This window comes from Podarcis bocagei (genome assembly GCF_964188305.1).
Source record: "Podarcis bocagei genome assembly, chromosome: 4".
Taxonomy (NCBI): domain Eukaryota; kingdom Metazoa; phylum Chordata; class Lepidosauria; order Squamata; family Lacertidae; genus Podarcis; species Podarcis bocagei.
Window position 1 is genome coordinate 94764833 of NC_138128.1, and position 20626 is coordinate 94785458.

Below are 20626 nucleotides of genomic sequence, written 5' to 3' on the forward strand. Positions count from 1 at the left end.
AAGGATGTCCATGAGGGTCTGTGGCCCTTTGGTTCCCCATTCTTACTTTATCAGATTTTTTCAGCCCTACACAGGTGAGACAGTAATGATCTAGGGCTGCTGCATCCTTAGGGAAATGCTGTGATCCTGGCAATGTCATGCGCACCGACGGTAATTTTCACAGGGGGCCCTCAAACCATAACTGTCAACTTACAGATTTGAAAATAAGGGACCAGCAGCCTTGAAAATAAGGGACCAGCAGCCAAAATAAGGGATTTTAGTCAACCAGCTGAAATACGAAGTTAAAAGGGACCAGATAATTTGGGAGAGCAGCGCCGGTTTTTAGCCCTTCGTTTCCAGAGGCTGCTGCTCAAGACACCAGTTGATGAAACACTGCAATTAAATAACTACAAGCAGCAACCACTTTTCGCGCAAAACGAAGTCCCAGCTACGAAGATGCTGCTGCAGTTCTGTATCTTTTCTCTTGTGCTCCATCTGCAGCTCTCGGTTCCAGCAGGTGGGGCGGGAGGAGGAGGGGGAAATAGCGCCCGAAGTAAACCCGCAAATCAGACCATCTATGCTAGTCTACCACTACAAATCTATGGGAGAAGCGCTTGCGGTCCTTCCCTTGTAGCCCTTGGAACACCTGCCCACGCCTCCTCCGCCTCCTCCTCTCCCTCCTCTCTCTGAACTGCTTTCTCTATGGTTGCCCTCGCTCTCCTCTCAAGGCTCCTCATCAATTCATAGACCATGCCAGGCTGCCCATCTCATCCGGGTCCTTCGGCGGCATAGCCACAGTACAGCCTAGTGGGAGCAGGAGTGGCGGCGACGGGCAGAGGGGAGGTCCTAGGCTTTGCTTCAATACCTGAAGCAAAAAGCTCCAACCACCTGTCTCCTGGATCCTTGCCCATCCTGGCTTATAAAAGCTAGCCGGGAAGGACTGGGCGATGGGCTTCGTGGGGTGGTGAATGCTTCCCTTCATGAGGGAGCCTTCCCAGACCCGCTGAAAGAGGCGGTTATTAAACCGCTTCTTAAAAAACCATCTTTAGATGCGGCCACGATGGCCAACTATCACCCAGTCTCAAATCTTCCATTCCTGGGCAAGGTGATTGAGCGAGCGGTTGCCGAACAACTCCAGGCATGCCTGGAAGAAGCGGACCATTTGGATCCCTTCCAGTCGGGATTCAGGCCTCATCATGGGACTGAAACTGCCTTGGTCGCACTGGTTGATGATCTCCGGCGGGCTAGGGACAAAGGTGAGAGCTGTTTCCTAGTTCTGCTGGATCTCTCAGCGGTGTTTGATACCATCGACCATAGCATCCTTCTGGACCGTCTTGAGGGGCTGAGAGCTGGGGACACTGTTATACAGTGCTTCCGCTCATTCCTCCTGGGCCGTGTTCAGAAAGTGGTGGTGGGGGATGAGTGTTCAGACACCTGGGCTCTCACTTGTGGGGTGCCTCAGGGTTCTGTCCTCTCCCCCATGCTTTTCAACATTTACATGCAGCCGCTGGGAGAGATCATCAGGAGGTTTGGGCTGGGTGTTCATCAGTATGCGGATGATACCCAGCTCTACCTCTCTTTTAAATCAGAACCAGTGAAGGCGGTGAAGGTCCTGCGTGAGTGTCTGGAGGCAGTTGGAGGATGGATGGCGGCTAACAGATTGAGGTTGAATCCTGACAAGACAGAAGTACTGTTTTTGGGGGACAGGAGGCGGGCAGGTGTGGAGGATTCCCTGGTCCTGAATGGGGTAACTGTGCCCCTGAAGGACCAGGTGCGCAGCCTGGGAGTCATTTTGGACTCACAGCTGTCCATGGAGGCACAGGTCAAATCTGTGTCCAGGGCAGCTGTTTACCAGCTCCATCTGGTACGTAGGCTGAGACCCTATCTGCCTGCGGACTGTCTTGCCAGAGTGGTGCATGCTCTGGTTATCTCCCGCTTGGACTACTGCAATGCACTCTACGTGGGACTACCTTTGAAGGTGACTGGGAAACTACAACTAATCCAAAATGCGGCAGCTAGACTGGTGACTGGGGGCGGCCGCCGAGACCATATAACACCGGTCTTGAAAGACCTACATTGGCTCTCAGTACGTTTCCGAGCACAATTCAAAGTGTTGGTGCTGACCTTTAAAGCCCTAAACAGCCTCGGTCCAGTATACCTGAAGGAGCGTCTCCACCCCCATCATTCTGCCCGGACGCTGAGGTCCAGCGCCGAGGGCCTTCTGGCGGTTCCCTCATTGCGAGAAGCAAAGCTACAGGGAACCAGGCAGAGGGCCTTCTCGGTAGGCCCAGCCAGATGGGTGGGGTATAAATAATAAATTATTATTATTATTATTATTATTATTATTATTATTATTATTATTATTATTATTATTATTACCAAAGATGTTCTGTTCTAGCAGCCATAGAAAAAGAATGCATAAAGTCTGTTGAAAATGTATAATTTGTTCTTGGAGTGGCATACAGAAGATGAACAGCTTAAATCTGTAATGAGACAATGGGCAAAAGACTTGAGACATAATATAGAAATGGCAGATTGAGAGAGGCTATGGAAAACAGCACCGGAATTCACAGCATGTTGTCCACTGAAAGAAAATTATATGAAAATGATATGTAGGTGGTATCTGGCACCTGACAAGTTAGCAAAAATGTACAGAATAAGTTCAAATACTTGCTGGGAACGTAAAGAAAAAGAAGGTACATTTTAACATAAAGTAACTAAAGTAAAGTAAACTAAAGTACTGGTAACTAAAAATTTCTGAGAGATGGTATATAATGAAATGAAAAAAATGTTTAAAATAACTTTTGTTAAAAAACCAGAAGCTTTTTTTACTAGGAATTATAGGTACCGAGATACCAAAGGACCATAAAAGATTGTTTATGTATGCGACAACACCCACACGGATACTACTAGCCCAGAGATGGAAGGAAGAAACTACCCCAACCAGAGAAGAGTGGCAAACCAAGTTGATGGACTATGCTGAAATGGCAAAATTAACTGGGAGGCTCAGAAATCAAGAAGTCAAGAACTTGAATAAGGAACGGAGAACGTTTACAATTTATTTATGAGACCACTGTAAGCAGGTTAAAACATTAGCAGGATTTTAACCACACTTGTAAAGTAATGAAAAGTATGGATAATTTAGAAGGATTAAAATTTTGGATAAATATTGATAAGGTAAAGGTAAAGGGACCCCTGACCATTAGGTCCAGTCGTGGCCGACTTGCGGCGCTCATCTCGCTTTACTGGCCGAGGAAGCCGGCGTACAGCTTCTGGGTCACGTGGCCAGCATGACTAAGTCACTTCTGGCGAATCAGAGCAGCGCACGGAAATGCCATTTACCTTTCCGCCGGAGCGGTACCTATTTATCTACTTGCACTTTGATGTGCTTTCGAACGGGAGCTCACCCCATCGAGGGGATTCGAACCGCTGACCTTCTGATCGGCAAGTCCTAGGCTATGTGGTTTAACCCACAGCGCCACCTGTGTCCCAAATATTGATATGCAGTTGTAAATAATACTGTTAGGACCCATGGAAGGGATGGGGAAAATCAGGAGATTCAGAGTAATCTCAATATTTGGATAGGGAATTGTTTTGTTGTTATATGTTTATACTTTTTAAAACCAAATAAAAAATTATATTGAAGTGCTATACGTTCAGCTTCCTTGGACCTCTGCTCCTCCTTCTCCTCTGCTTTCCTTCAATCTCCAAAGACATATATGGGTGGAAAAAAGCTTGGCTTAATGAGATGACATAAGTAGCAATTAATGGGTGTAACAGGCAATCTATTTAAACCAATGGGAGGAGTTACATGGGTTTTTAATGAAGGTGTTGTTGTTTAGTCGTTTAGTCGTGTCCGACTCTTCGTGACCCCATGGACCAGAGCACACCAGGCACTCTGCAGTGATCATGGAGCCCAAGAAAGTAAAATCTCTCACTGCCTCCATTTCTTCCCCTTCTATTTGCCAGGAGGTGATGGGACCAGTGGCCATGATCTTCGTTTTTTTGATGTTGAGCTTCAGAACATATTTTGTGCTCTCCTCTTTCACCCTCAATAAAAGGTTATTTAATTCCTCCTCACTTTCTGCCATCAAGGTTGTGTCATCTGCATATCTGAGGTTGTTGATATTTCTTCCAGCAATCTTAATTCCGGCTATTTAATGAAGATAAGTTATAGTAAAAGTTTTTATATATAATTTATTTATTTTTCTGTTACAAGTTTATTTGAAACATGACAACTGTGACACTTTCCCCAGAGGGGCGTACTGGTGGCACCTTGTCAAACAAGGATGTCTTGTAGAGCTTCTCCAGATAGTGCACAGCACTTAAAACATACACAGCGTATAATTGCTTCCCTAAAGCATATTTGTAGCGACAATATTTTCCTTAGGCACCTTTGGTTTTCTTCTTCCAGCTGAGACGTGCGCATATGGGTGAATTAGAGGGGAGTGCTTTCAGTCCAGACTTGAAAAAGCCATCTGTCAACCAATAAAACTTGCAAAAATGTGCTTCTCATCTAAAACTCTTCCACGAGAAAGGTTTTGTCTTGGAAGCAGTTTGTCCTTAGCTTTGGGGCATGAAAGGAAGAACAAAGAAGTGTACAGTCTTCAGAAACCTTGAACTGATGGCAATAACGTAAGGTTCTCTAAAATCTTGTTTTATCTGTTCGGCACCACAATTTTAATAGGTTTTTTTATTATTAATTCTCATGAAACAGTGAAAACGTTTCAAACAAGGACAAGATGCGTTCGGCTCATCTAGTCTAAAGGTTGCAATCAGCCTTGGACCAAAGGGACCTAACTTCTGGCATAAATAGCAGCAAGCACTCTGGTTTCTTCCTTTTCTGTGGCAGAACTGCTCAGCTGCAAGAACAAGCAAGGGCTCTTAACTTCCCAGGGCTTCACAGGAAACACCACCCAGTAAGTGTGAAATATTTGCATGTATTACTAATGTACATTCCTACTATCTTAGCTGCTGTTTTTAATTCTGTCCAATTCTTAAAGAAGTTTTTAAAATAATGTTAAAAGTTATTGTTTAAAACAATCATAGTTTGGTGTTTTATTACCTAATACCTTGTAAAATGTGCCCCCCTCCTAATTTCTGCATCATGAGACCTAGCAGCTAGATTATGCCTTAAATTTGCATGTACTAACTCCGACCTTACAGTGTTGTGTGCCATGAGGCAGTTTTTAAACTCAATTTTCAAAGGAAGTATGTCTCTGGGCAAATTGACATGCAACTTAATATTTGAAAACATATATACCATACGCACCGAAACAATTGCTAACATAATTGGGCCAAGATGTGATTCTAATAAGACTGAAAAAGCAAAACTGTAAACGGATCTTGAAAAAACACGTCGCCAGAAACATGTTTCATTTCCCAATCGGAAACATTTGTTTGGGGTACTGTTACAACTTCAACTTATTCGAAAGTCTTATGATTCTTGAATGCAGCAGAGTTTTTGGCAGTTGACTTTCTGCATGCTCAGAGTCTAACTGTATCAAGCTTTCATTTATTTAACCCACAGAGAGGAACGTGGAGGGTTTTCTGCACCGGCGAGGAAATGGAAAACTTGACGGCTGTCTCCAGCTCCTATAGAATCATCATAGCATTGCTCTTCACTGTTCTGAGCTTTGTTAATTGTTTGCCTCTTGAGGAAGACTCTGTGTGCACAGCAGAAGAACTTGCAAGGTACACTATTATTTTCACAGGAAAGTGGAGCCAGGCATCGTTCCCTAAGCAGTACCCTCTGTACAGGCCTCCAGCACAATGGTCGTCACTTCTGGGTAAGTCAAGCTCCTTCAGTTACTAAAGGCAAGCTAACTCTCTAAAAACTGTACCATCTTTTCTTAATTTATTTATTTTTTTGTAATCAAGTTACGTCTAAGTTCCTATGACTGAGAGACCAAACATGCACTATCAGCAAGCTCAGTGTTATACAATGTGGGGCTGGTTTCTCCAGCTAGCTTCTGTTTCCAATTTTGCTGCAGCTAAAGTAAACAGCATACCTTACTTCTTTAAACATAGCTTGTTCCACTTCAGAAAGAGAGGAGAAGAACAGCATACAGTATATTATTAAGCAAATCTAAACCAGACTCCTGCCTGCTGCCATGTCCTCCCTTCCACAGGCGCTGCCCATAACTCTGACTACAACATGTGGAAAATGAACGAGTTTGCCAGCAACGGGATGCGTGACTTTGCCGAAAGAGGTGAACCCTGGGCATTAATGAAGGAAATAGAAGCAGCTGGGGAAAAAATCCAAAGCATTCACGGAATATTCTCCGCTCCTGCCATTTCCACTGGCACGGGGCAAACAGCCGCAGACTTGGAGGTCCACCCAAGACACCCGCTGGTAAGTAGGGAAAATGCTCATTGGCCTATTTTTTTTTGTAAAAAAATAGAGCCATCACCTGATTAAAGAAATGGAAGTCAGTTACTTAAAACGAGTGTGTTATTCAGTCAGTTGCTTCCCCCCCCAAAATTGCATGCAAGTAAAACAATGGTTTTCAATAACCGGCATCCTTAAATTTTAGATGTGTACGTCACAGCAAGCACCTTTGAAGAGAGGCATGTCGTTGTGTGTCTGTCCGCAGGGGGAATGCCTCTTTTAAGATGGTTCCTGCCACCTTTGTATGGTTTTTTAAAAATATAAGTAGTTACATCTAAATACAGGCTTAAAAAGAAAAGAAAAGACTGTGTTGGCCAATGAATTGGGGTGTCAACAGGCCCATGCAGAGCTTGTGTGATGCCCGGGGCGAGAGTCTTGTTAGAATAAAGTTATAAACTCAAACAAAAAAAGCAGCTGCAGCGCCTAATCAGATCCTAATCTGCTAGTATGCAGTAATGCTGGTTCAGATTTTACTATCAAAGTCTTGCAGCACATAAAGTCCCCAGTCAGCTGGGAGGTAGGGGTCCAGTGGAAGATTTAGGAAAGTGCAACCAGACTGGTCATGCTAGGCATAGAGCCTTGGGGTGGCGCTGTGGTCTAAACCACTGAGCCTCTTGGGCTTGCTGATCAGAAGGTTGGCAGTTCGAATCCCCGCAACGGGGTGAGCTCCCGTTACTTGGTCCCAGCTCCTGCCAACCTAGCAGTCTGATAGCATACCAGTGCAAGTAGATAAATAGGTACCACTGCGGTGGGAAGGCAAATGGCATTTCTGTGTGCCCTGGTTTCCGTCACGGTGTCCCGTTGCACCAGAAGCAGTTTAGTCCTGCTGACCACATGACCTGGAAAGCTGTCTGTGGGCAAACACCAGCTTCCTCGGCCTGAAAGCGAGATGAGCGCCGCAACCCCATAGTCGCCTTTGACCGGACTTAACCGTTTGGGGGTCCTTTACCTTCACTTTTTAGAGCCGTGGGGGTGCCACAACTACAATTCAGAATGGAGCGCAAGAGGCCTTGCACGGGATGCTGCTGAAATTTGAAAGCCCAAGGTCTCCCACTGACAGGGCGTTCTTGGCATGACAGCCTAAGTTTGGCAGGTACCTGGCAGGGCCCCCCCAACCAACCTAGCCCTCCAAGGCCTATCACAAGTGTATCCAGCTGCCCCCCTCCCCCTGCATAGGCCTGAGGATCAATTGAGCCATCTAACTGATCCGTCACTCAAAGGTTGCAACTCTTGGAAGCATGGGTGGAATTGCATGAGCAGATGTCACCTTCCTCTTTTCACCCACTTCAGATTTTGAGGGTGGAGCGGAGACTGCCGAGAGGAGGAGAGGAAGGCAACGTCCCATCGCATTAGAAGGCTGCTCCACTCCTGCACAAACAGCTTTGTACACAGCCCAATATGTGCATGACTGAAACTATTTGAAGAAGAGTCTCTTATATAAGCGCCGCAGAGTTTAATATATTTTGCTCAAGAGGCCGCCAAGTGTGATGTGGGAAAGGACCGTATTGTGCCATAATCAATAAAAATAAATAAAGTAGATTATTCCTAAAACAGGATTATGACAGACCCTCCAAGTGTCCCTATTTTCCAGTGACAGTCCTGGATTTACAGAAGGCGTCCTGGGTTCTGATTTGATCCCAGAATGTCCCGCTTTTCCTTAGGACATCCCTATTTTCATCAGAGAAATGTTGGAGGGTATGGAGTTATGCGACTCCTGAGCCAAGAAGATACAACCTTTAGAAGCCTGTATAGGGATTTTTTTAAAAAAATGTTTAATGGGTGGCATATAAATAATCAACTTATTATGATTATTGAATAGGACACCCCTATTTCCATCGGAGAAACTTTGGAGGGTATGTTATAATATTACTGTTACACTGGTTTATTTACATGTGACGTTGTGGTGCAATAATATAAGGAGGCTTAAACTAACGTGCTTAATTCGGGTTCTGAAGTAAGCCTTTTCTTTTTTTTAACTGCTAGGTGTCCATTGCAGTGCGAATTGTGCCCAGCCCTGACTGGTTTGTGGGCATTGACAGCTTAAATCTGTGTGAAAAAGACCACTGGAAACAGAAAGTATCTTTGGATCTGTTCCCGTATGACGCTGGCACTGACAGCGGCTTCACGTTTTCCTCCCCCAATTTTGCCACTATCCCACAGGATCCTGTCACAGAGGTAAGTTTCTAAGCCGTTCCTAGACTGGTCAAACACACAATTCCATTCAACATTAGTGTGATCATTATTTTATATCACAGCCGTAATTGTGATGGTAGCATAGGGACGCGGGTGGCGCTGTGGGTTAAACCACAGAGCCTAGGACTTGCTGATCAGAAGGTCGGCGGTTCGAATCCCCCCAATGGGGTGAGCTCCTGTTGCTCGGTCCCTGCTCCTGCCAACCTAGCAGTTCGAAAGCACATCAAAGTGCAAGTAGATAAATAGGTACCGCTCCGGCGGGAAGGTAAACAGTGTTTCCGTGGGCTGCTCTCGTTCTCCAGAAGCTGCTTAGTCATGCTGGCCACATGACCTGGAAGCTGTACGCCGGCTCCCTCGGCCAGTAGAGCGACATGAGCACTGCAACCCCAGAGTTGGCCACGACTGGACCTAATGGTCAGGGGTCCCTTTACCTTTTTATATGTTGAGCACACCTGTACTCAGTGTTGTCTGACTCATTTCTTAAACAGAAGGATATGCTGTGCCCTAACTTTATTATTCCACATTTCAATTGAACCATGCTCTGCTGCACTCTTTTGTAGTGGGGAAGTTCCGTCAAAGAAGTGTGAAGCGACCCAATCAAAATTATTGTTTAATTGATTAATCTACACTAATTAATTCTACTTACTCAATTAATTCAACTTAGTTACGTAATAATGAATTCTAGTGAAAAGAAAGCTAATATGGAAATTAAATTTGCTGGCATTATTTGACTGTTGGCTTATATTTTGAAAAATTATTTATATAGAAACCTAATACAGGGACTCTGCGTTTCACCCAATTATTTTTCTATAAGACCTTGATGGTGGAATCAGGGGTGTCTTTTCCCCCTGCCTTCCCAGTTCCACCATTTCCATTATAGATGCATGTTAATAGAATTTAAAAATCCCCCCAAAAACACAAGAGCTTTACACAGATTTGACTTAAGGCAGGGATGTTGGGGTCATGCTTGTTTCCTCTGTCCTTCACATTGTCTAAAGGTAAAGGTAAAGGGACCCCTGACCATTAGGTCCAGTTGCGGATGACTCTGGGGTTGCGGCGCTCATCTCGCTTTATTGGCCAAGGGAGCCGGCGTACAGCTTCTGGGTCATGTGGCCAGCATGACTAAGCCGCTTCTGGCGAACCAGAGCAGCGCACAGAAACGCCGTTTACCTTCCCGCCGGAGCGGTACCTATTTATCTACTTGCACTTTGACGTGCTTTCGAACTGCTAGGTTGGTAGGAGCAGGAACCAAGCAACGGGAGCTCACCCGTCGTGGGGATTCGAACCGCCAACCTTCTGATCGGCAAGCCCTAGGCTCAGTGGTTTAACCCACAGCACCACCCACATCCCTCACATTGTCTACGATGTCTATATTTCAGGCAGTTTCTGCATGTGCTGTAGAGGGAAGTGTGGGGCAGATGAGGCTCATCAGCAGGGGAAGGTAACTCATCTGGGAGAGGGAAAACTCTAGTTCTAAACCTCCGCTGCCTTAAGGGATATCTTTGGGGTGTTGTCTCCATACACAGTGCTCAGGAAGTGACCTGGCAGGTCACTTTGGCAGACTAATCCAGCAAACACAAAGCAGGAGGGAGCAGTTTTGAATTACCACTGGTCTCTGCAGCCACAGCAAGTGCTGTGAATCTTCAGTGGCTCGACTTCACCCCCAGAGGCGCACTCCATTGTCTCTCGAGACAGACGGATGCCAACGACAACAAGAGACATTCATTGGACATCTTTATAGAGGTCAAATCACATAAGCCTCTTTCACAAGAGCACCACCTCCTGATTTTAAGAGTTAGCAATCGAGGGCATCAAGCGATGCACACAACTCTGCGTATGTCGGCTCCCAGTCAAATGTGATGTCATAAAGTATGGGGGTTTTTGTGACTCCATAACAAGTTGATCACTATCCCAACTCTCAAACCCTCTTTTGACATTTCTTTAATACTGTTTTTAAAAGAGCATTCCAGAGGCAAGAGCCTTTTGCCGCAACAAATAGGTGCAATTAATTTTTCTTTCTTTCTACATGCTCAGAGGTCTGCACATTGATACCTGTTTTTAGGGAAACAGCAAAGTTTCACATCTAAAGCCATTCTTAGGCTGTAACATGCAACCCATCCATAGGATACAATGTGAGGGGGAGCTTATTGGTGTTTTTGAATTCTTAAAATTCATGGCACTCCCCCCCCCAAAAAAAAATCAATTTGTTTATGCAGGTGCAAACCCTTTACTAATGGCCTTGGAATGCACATACTTAATAGTATTCTTCTTAGCACTTTTGCCTTTTTGAAAAACCTTTAACTCTGCTGACTGTTCTCCTACAGCTGAGAAATGTTACAGCATGGTTTGTTGCTCAGACAAACCATGATCAATAAGTCAAGAACATACTTTAACTACAGATCATGGTTTGTTCAGAGTGTAACAAACCATGATCCCCAGTTCAGACAGAACACTAAGCATGGTTTGTTTCACCTGTACTCTAGCAGGCAGGAACAGAGTGGTTAAGATTGACATGTTGACATTAATATAGTTTACTGTGATGTGTGAACAAGGCCACTCAGACATTGCCCTATTATGGGAAAGAAGCAGGCAACGTTGTCAATAGCTGCCGGCTACTTTGGAGAAGGTGTAACCTCAGGTACAGCTTTGCTATTGGTTAAAAACTGTTTTATATATTTATTGAAACACTTTCACAAAGCTTCACACACACATTGCACCAAGAAACAAAAAACAATCATAAAACCACAATAAAACCACTAGGGCTGTGCAGACATCCCTGATCTGATTTATAACCCTGATTTGTAAATCTGGATTGGGCCAGATTTGGTCTAGACCAGATTCAGCCAATCCCAGAACTGAACCCAGCTTGTGATCCAGAAATGACAGATCCCCAGAAATCCTATTGCAAAACAAGAGCATTCTTGTTTCTTCACATAGAGCAGTGGTGGCCAAACTTGGCCCTCCAGCTGTTTTTGGACTACAATTCCCATCATCCCTGACCACTGGTCCTGTTAGCTAGGGATGATGGGAATTGTAGTCCAAAATCAGCTGGACGGCCAGGTTTGGCCACCACTGACATAGAGGCATGAACTGTGGAGCTGTGTTTGCTGCAACAGAGGCACAGATGAGTAGCTGTAGGGGGTTGCATTCTAGCTCCTACGACTGCCCCTTGCCCCCTGCTTTTGATAGTTCTGGATTACCCCAGGTGGATCTGCCACAGAGCTATCCTGGGCTCCTGCTATCCACTCTGGCTGAATCCCAGTTCAGTTCAAATTGGTACAATTTGGTTCCCTGGCATTTGTTGGCATGTTGAGATTGTGGGCATCCGTCTGTCTCGGGAGACAATGAAAGGGCGCACCTTTGGGGGGTGACATCAACCCGCTGGAGACTCTGAACTCCCAAGAACCCACTGAAGTAGGTGGACAGTGGTGGGTTAGCACTGTGTTGACCAGGGTCTGCCTGGCTTAATGAGGGCAGTAGCTGACCAGTGAAACACAATCATCTCTCTCACTGATGGAAGGCAACCTGTAGTGCTCATACCTTATGCCAGTCAAGCTGAGCTTAAGGTAAAGGTAAAGGTAAAGGGACCCCTGACCATTAGGTCCAGTCATGACCGACTCTGGGGTTGCGGCACTCATCTCGCTTTATTGGCCGAGGGAGCCGGCGTACAGCTCCACAGGTCATGTGGCCAGCATGACTAAGCCGCTTCTGGCAAACCAGAACAGCGCACACACACGCTGTTTACCTTCCCGCCGGAGCGGTACCTATTTATCTACTTGCACTTTGACGTGCTTTTGAACTGCTAGGTTGGCAGGAGCTGGGACCAAGCAACGGGAGCTCACCCCGTCGTCAGGATTCGAACCACCACCCTTCTGATTGGCAAGCCCAAGAGGCTCTGTGGTTTAACCCACAGTGCCACCTGCATCTAAGTTGAACTTAGAACTTGTAAATGCTGCCTTCTACACACCGAAGTGACCTCTCTGGGGTGCAACGCTTTTACTCTCGCAAGATTGAATGTATTGCCCTCGGCTGAGGGATAATTCCAACAGATTGCACACGAAAAACATTTATGTCCCTGTGGAGTTGGCAGTACCGAATTGGTGGCACATGCCCTTCTGGCTTGCACTCTTTATAAAGCCTTGAGGAATGAGATTATTACCCCTCTTTTATTGTCCATTCCAGGTCACCCAACCACTGCCACAGTGTCCTTTCTCTTGGCATATCAAGATGAGCAGGTGACAGCAAAGGTTGCAAGGTTTTTAGCCGGGGCAATCAGAATAAGATCCACCATTTGACTAGTGATTCAAAACCCCAAAATGTATTTTATATAATTGACTTTGTTTTATTGCTATGGCTGATGGCTGACGCAAATAAAGATTCATTCATTCATTCTTTGGGGCACAAGCCAGGGCAGTTTGCATGGAGGTTGTTAAGTTGTGGGTGAACATATCAGACAACACAGCGATTCTTCAAACAGCTCTTGTTTATTCACAGGCCAGAACAGAACAGAACTTAAGGGTTCAGCCAGCCTGCTTATATAGAGCTCCAGTACAACGTAACTGTAACAATTTTCTAAAACTATCCAATCACTGAATGTCACTTTTGATCCCTTATTTGCATAACTATCTACAGTATCCCCCTGCTGGCTCAGGGTGAGAACTTCAGTACATAACAGAGGTTTTGGGCTGCCCAGACCACAAGACTGGCATATATTTGGCCAGAGCTAGTGCACACTCCTAATATATACTGAGAGCTATACTAATAGTTCTCTGAATGTTTATCCTTATGCAGCCCAAACGTTGCCATCTATTAACCAGCAGATTTGATGGAACCCCAAGATTAGTAAAAGATCAAAAAGAAACCTTTAGGGGAAAATGAGAACTGAGTGTGTTCAATGGGTGCCGAACTATGATGGATGGTGATGGGACAGAAAATGAAAGTGGTGGAACCCTGCGCAGGAGCAACCCACACTGCAACATTTTGCTGCACATTCCCTTTGTGATACTAAATTGGTATCTTTTGCATATGTGTTTCAATTCACAGATCACTGCTTCCTCTCCAAGTCACCCAGCGAACTCGTTTTATTACCCCAAGCTTAAAAAATTGCCACCTATCGCTCGAGTAACCATGATAAAAGTGAAAAGAGGCAAACTAGGATTTCCTCCTCCTCAGCCCAATGTGACTGCAATCAGGAATGAAATTGATGATTCTGTTTCAGGTAAGTGTTTAACACTTGGATAACGTGGACTGTTTTGCTATAGGTATGTAATGTGAAAAAATGAATGCACAGGGAGATCATAGGGAGAAATGGCAAAAATAGATTTATATAGATAATCCCTGTGGGATAATTAATAAAAGAATTGGCTGGATCCCTTAGATCCAAAGTGCAAGGCTAAACATAAAGGTAAAGGTAAAGGGACCCCTGACCATTAGGTCCAGTCGTGGCCGACTCTGGGGTTGCGGCACTCATCTTGCTTTATTGGCCGAGGGAGCCGGCGTACAGCTTCCGGGTCATGTGGCCAGCATGACTAAGCCGCTTCTGGCAAACCAGAGCAGCACATGGAAACGCCGTTTACCTTCCCACCGGAGCGGTACCTATTTATCTACTTGCATTTTGAGGTGCTTTCAAACTGCTAGGTTGGCTGGAGCAGGGACCGAGCAATGGGAGCTCACCTCGTTGTGGGGATTTGAACTGCCGATCTTCTGATCGGCAAGTCCTAGGCTCTGTGGTTTAACCCACAGCGCCACCCGCGTCCCTTAAGGCTAAACATTCTCTCCAGCAGAAAAAGAGCTCCCAACAGACTTTAAAAACACAGAATCATGCAGCAAAGTTAAGCAAGGGAATAATAGACCTTTTAAATATTCTGTTCTAGATGCTTATGATGCTTCCCCTTTCTATCCCTCTCACAATGAACAGACCATACCATTAGTAAGTTTGAATGCTTTACTTACAAAGACTGAAGGTCAAAAGGTCAGGTTCACATGTTACCGGTATTCCATTCAGTGGCAAGTAGGCAGAAATCTTGGGATACAAAATATAGTGAAATAGCTCTAAGTACGTGGTCTGAGCTTGTAGTGAGCTATCTTGGTGAGTTCACATGGTGAAAAAAGAACAAACAAAGGAGGGAAATTAACTTTCTTCCAGGTGAGGGATGTTACCCAGCTGAGCCTAGGAATGCAATTTTGTGGCCTTAATCCCTTCATGCATTAACCAGCCCTCAGCTTGCTAGTTATGCTTGACTACAGTTTCCCACACAATTTCCCTTCTGCAAGTGATAGTGAAGTTTACTTCCAAAGGAGTACAGTGGTACCTTGGGTCTCAAACTTAATCTCTTCTTGAAGTCCGTTCCAAAACCAAAGCATTCCGAAACCAAGGCACGCTTCCCCAAAGATAATGCAAAATGAATTAATCCAGGCTTTTAAAAACAACCCCTAAAACAGTAATTTAACATGAATTTTATTATCTTAACAAAACCATTGAGCCATAAAATGGAAGCACTAATCAATGTACTGTACTATAAAATAAATAAGACTGTATTGTAGATGATAAAAAAAATTAAAAAAATTCTTACCTGCACTGATAGTCAATGTTTGGATGGGGGACTTTTATCCACTTCCGCAGTCACACAGTCAATCTATCAGTAGCTGCATAGCTGTCAACTTTTCCCTTTTCTTGCGAGGAATCCTATTCGGAATAAGGGAATTTCCCTTAAAAAAAAGGAAACGTTGACAGCTATGGTAGCTGAACTGGGTTCCACACAGTCACAAAAAAACAAATTAACCAAAAAAGCCTCAAAAACCAAAACGCAAAATAAATAGCAATAACAAAAGCGCCAAACTTAATCCGTTCCAGAAGTCCGTTTGACTTCTGAAATGTTCGAAAACCAAGGTGCAGCTTCTGATTGGTGCAGGTGTTCCAGAAACAATAGCCGACAGCTGCATCGGACATTCGGCTTCTGAAAAATGTTTGAAAACTGGAACACTTCCAGTTTCTGGCGTTTGAGTTCCCAGGCGTTTGAGAACCAAGGCATTTGAGAACCAAGGTACCACTGTACTGGCTAGAGTGGAATTTGATCAGGCAGATCACATGAAGTTCTTTATGCTGATACCACACATCTGCCGGCAGATTGCTGCCACTGCCCGCTGGACATTCATATGACCAGCCACAACAAAGCGCAAAGCTGGTTTTTAAAAGCTGCAGGTTGAGCAATGGTACCACAGGCATGTGGAAGGATGGCTTTTCTACAACCAGCCCTCACCGAGTGTGTTAAATTATTTGACTAGATGAAAGAGTGACCATTAGTGCCTCTGCTTTACTTTGGTTAAAAACTGTGCGGACTGCTGCTTCATTCATACCTTAGGGCAGAGGTCCTCTCCCAAACACCCCTGGTCCATCTGAGAAGGTTCTTTTACCTTCAGCTAGTAAGTGTTTGGGGATGTCTAAACCACAGAGCCTAGGGCTGCCGATCAGAAGGTCAGCGGTTCAAATCCCCGCAACAGGGTGAGCTCCCATTGCTCAGATCCTGCTCCTGCCAACCTAGCAGTTCAAAAGCACATCAAAGTAGATAAATAGGTACCACTCCAGCAGAAAGGTAAACGGCGTTTCCGTGCGCTGCTCTGGTTTTGCCAGAAGCGGCTTAGGCATGCTGGCCACATGACCCGGAAACTGTACGCCAGCTCCCTTGGCCAGTAAAGCGAGATGAGCGCCGCAAGCCGAGAGTCGTCCGGAACTGGACCTAACGGTCAGGGGTCCCTTTACTTTTTAGTAAGTGTTTAGTTAAGGTGCTTACAAATTCACCCACGTGTTAAACAGCATGGAAATTGTAATCACCACCAAGGAAGTAAGCATATTTTGCAACACGTCATGTACACTTTCCCTTGGACTTTCAGCCCCAGTGCTGCTTATGTTCAGTCAGAGTTAGCCGGAACTGGCATCATAATTTATCATTCCCATGCATTCTGGTGCTTGAGTGAACTTACAATGGCCTTAACTCTTTCCTTACACCAATGGTTGCTTGAGCCTAGGATTTCCATGCCTAGGAATTTCCTAAAAGGAAATTCAAGGCAATCATTTATGCATATTATACCTTTAGAAAGTGAAAGCATTTAGCACATATTCTCTTAGGAATCTTCATAGTTTGTCCAGTAGTTCATAACAACATCAACAATTTATTATTTATACCCTGTCTATCTGGCTGAGTTTCCCCAGCCACTCTGGGAGGCTCCCAACAGAATATTCAAAATGCAATAAAAACATTAAAAACTTCCCTCAACAGGGCTGCCTTCAGATGTCTTCTAAAAGTCAGTTATTAATTTCCTTGACATCTGATGGGAGGGCGTTCCACAGGGCGGGCGCCACTACCGAGAAGGCCCTCTGCCTGGTTCTCCTGTAACCTCACTTCTCTCAGGGAAGGGAACCACCAGAAGACCCTCGGAGCTGGACCTCAGTGTCTGGGCTGAACGATGGGGGTGGAGACGCTCCTTCAGGTATACTAGGCTGAGTGTTATGTGGTCTTGGCGGCCACTCCCAGTCACCAGTCTAGCTGCTGCATTCTGGATTAGTTGTATTTTCCGGGTCACCTTCAAAGGTAGCCCCACGTAGAGCGCATTGCAATAGTCCAAGCGGGAAATAACCAGAGCATGCACCACTCTGGTGAGACAGTCCGTGGGCAGGTAGGGTCTCAGCCTGCGTACCAGATGGAGCTGGTAGACAGCTGCCCTGGACTCAGAATTGACCTGTGCCTCCATGGACAGCTGTGAATCCAAAATGACTCCCAGGCTGTGCACCTGATCCTTCAGAAGCACAGTTACCCCATTCAGGACCAGGGAATCCCCCACACCTGCCCACCCCCTGTCCCCCAAAACAGTACTTCTGTCTTGTCAGGATTCAACCTCAAAGAAAACTTTCTGAGCCTACAATGTATTCCATTGTTGCTTAACTTTGAGAGTGAAGGGACCACAGCTAAGACAGGAAGCCTGATGCAAACCTTGGACTATAGACCACTGCTATCAGAAACAGTTAACTGAGAGATCAAAAGAGATGTTAGAACAGATCACTAGAGCAGGGGTAGGCAACCTAAGGCCCGGGGACTGGATGTGGCCCAATCGCCTTCTCAATCCGGCCCGTGGACAGTCCAGGAATCAGTGTGTTTTTACATAAGTGGAATGTGTCCTTTTATTTAAAATGCATCTCTGGGTTATTTGTGGGACCTGCCTGGTGTTTTTACACGAGTAGAATGTGTACTTTTATTTAAAATGCATGTCTGGGTTATTTGTGGGGCATAGGAATTTGTTCATTCCCCCCCCCCCCCAATATAGTCCAGCCTGCCACATGGTCTGAGGGATGGTGGACTTGCCCACGGCTGAAAAAGGTTGCTGACCGCTAGACTAGAGGAAATAAGTCAAACTCACCAAATTCTCTCTCTCTCTCTCTCTCTCTCTCTCTCTCTCTCTCTCTCTCTCTCACACACACACACACACACACACACACATATTTAGAGCACAATTTTTATTAATTTAAAAAGACTACCAGCTTTTGGTACAGTTCCATGCAGTAGCTTCAATACAGGTGTACAGCAACAGACAATCTCCCAAAGTTTAGTCAGTTAAAGAGGAAGATTGCAGGGGAGGGTTGTGGTTTTTTTTTTTTTTTTGAAAGAGTAAGAAGAAAGCTGGGAATGTATCAAGTTGTTTAAATCACAGTTCTCCAGAGCTTTTGCTTTAGTTTAAACAAAACTTATGCAACCATACATTGTGACAAAACTTATGCAACCATACATTGTGACAAATAGGGGAAAACACTATGGAAAACACTTGTTGCGAATTCTGACTGGAAAGACTATTTCATATACAGTGGTGCCCCGCAAGACGAATGCCTCGCAAGACGAAAAACTCGCTAGACGAAAGGGTTTTTCGTTTTTTGAGCTGCTTCGCAAGACGATTTTCCCTATGGGCTTGCTTCGCAAGACGGAAACGTCTTGCAAGTTTGTTTCCTTTTTCTTAACACCGTTAATACAGTTGCGACTTGACTTCGAGGAGCAACTCATAGAACGCGGTGTGGTAGCCTTTTTTGAGGTTTTTAAAGACTTTGGTGATTTTTGAAGCTTTCCCAAAACTTTCCCGACACCGTGCTTCGCAAGACGAAAAAAATCGCAAGACGACAAAACTCGCGGAACGAATTAATTTCGTCTTGCGAGGCACCACTGTATGTGGAAATTTCAGTTAGTTTAATACAAGTCACCAGAATACAAGTCACCAGATCTTGAACAACTATGCTGGCACTAAGAGCGTTCTGGTGCTTGCTTTTAAAGGCTTGCAAGGCTTGGGTTCCAGGACTATCCCCACTTATTGTCAGAGACCTATGGCTTAAACCTGGCTTGTTTGAAATTAACCACAGTTTGTCAACACAGTGTGATAGGAATTTTATGGTCTTAGATATATGGTAATGTTCATAAGTGTACCAACCAAGCACGTACATAGATCAGCACAGGAAGACCGACCTGGAACCATTTTGATTCCTAAACTGACCAAATGTTTTCTCTGCAAGGTCAAAGTGGGAAACCTCCCCATTGTCTCCTTCCTCACAAATCCTGTCTTAAGGGCACATTTAAGATATAATAGGGTGTGAGTCTGTGACCTGGCCCAGGAACTAAGTATTTATCATTACAAAAGATTGGCAATCCAATCAAGTAACCTGCCAGACAGGAGATAAACAACGACAGGAGAAAAACAACATCCAAATTTCTGTTTTAGACTGCCTTTCCTGTGATGTAGGTGTGATGTATCTGAGGGGTGGTCTTAAGTTACACCCCTTCTGTGATGTATGTATGAAGTTTCTGGGGGGTGGTCTTGATCTACAGGGTGGCAATTTCAAAAGTCTTTATAAGGCCTTGCACACCATTTTTCTGGGTCCTCCTCCTCTCCTGCGGGTGAGGGGAGCACCCTGTTGCAACAGATCAATAAAGATCAAGCTTACTAGCTGCTTTGCTTCTCAATATTCTCTGGTTGGCCTCTGTTATTCTCTCCTACCAATAGGGAACCTATGTAAGGACTCTATATGGGCTCTTGGATACCCCATAAGGGCAATTTTTGTTTACATCAACAGCATACCATAGCTGAGGGAAAGAAGGAAGCTTCCATCGCCTTCTCCTGGCCTTGAGGGACAAGCATGGGGCAGGATGGTTCATGCATATGGTTCATGCACACTTGGCTCCTGGATCTGAAGCAGACTCCTATTGCTTTATCAATTTCCTGTATATTTCAGAAACTCCCCTGGATTGTGAGACATCGTTGTGGTCTTCTTGGGGCCTCTGCAGAGGCACGTGTGGACATTTAGGAACTAAAAGACGAACTCGGTATATACGTCTCCAGCCGGCCAATAATGGAATACCCTGCCCAGAGCTGTATGAAGAAAAAGAATGCGAGCCGGATAACTGCGTGTGAGACGGTTTTCTGGGACAATAATTTAGATAATTTAAATATAGGATACACTTGGTTAACACCACCTATTCCTGTTAATATTCCTTATTTTTCAGAATAGTTGTAATATTTTGTTGAAATGTTTTTGCTAAACTGAGTTGCTAGATAGAAAACAGCCTTTTTATTATGGACTACTGCAGTGCCACCTAGTGGCAGAAACATTTCTCAACCGTATGTACTTCAATTATCAGACATGCATATCTGTAAAAAAAAAAAAGTAAAGGCCACTACCTTTAAGAATTAGAATGTGTTCTTTGACATGTATTTATATGCACTGTATTCCTCTGAATTATTTTGCTGGGATTTTTGACATTTATGGTGCGTTATTTGCAAACATATTTAATGCACACTTGAGAAAACAAAACAAAAAACCAGACAGGAAAGGCAGAGAATAAAATACAATACCAGCATCCTCGCTGGTGTACAAAATAAGAGGCGTGACTTTCTCAGGGATAAGAAGAATGCCCCGTGACAAAATAACTAGGCTAGCCATTATCACATGTTTATGTGTGGAGAGAGAGAAATACTATGGTCTGAATGCCGTAACAAACCATAATTCTCTTGTTTGGCTGCTGGCTGACATTG

General features: G+C 44.7%; 1 protein-coding gene across 1 annotated transcript; it reads left to right on the forward strand.

The window, feature by feature from the left end:
* Positions 1-4588: 4588 nt before the first annotated feature.
* On the forward strand, positions 4589-20287 carry SPON2 (spondin 2). The gene is made up of 6 exons (XM_081191860.1): positions 4589-4898; positions 5510-5768; positions 6111-6334; positions 8354-8545; positions 13607-13781; positions 19827-20287. Exons 2-6 carry the CDS (start codon positions 5546-5548, stop codon positions 20003-20005), a joined length of 993 nt encoding a protein of 330 aa, XP_081047986.1. The 5' UTR covers positions 4589-4898; positions 5510-5545; the 3' UTR covers positions 20006-20287.
* Positions 20288-20626: the final 339 nt, after the last annotated feature.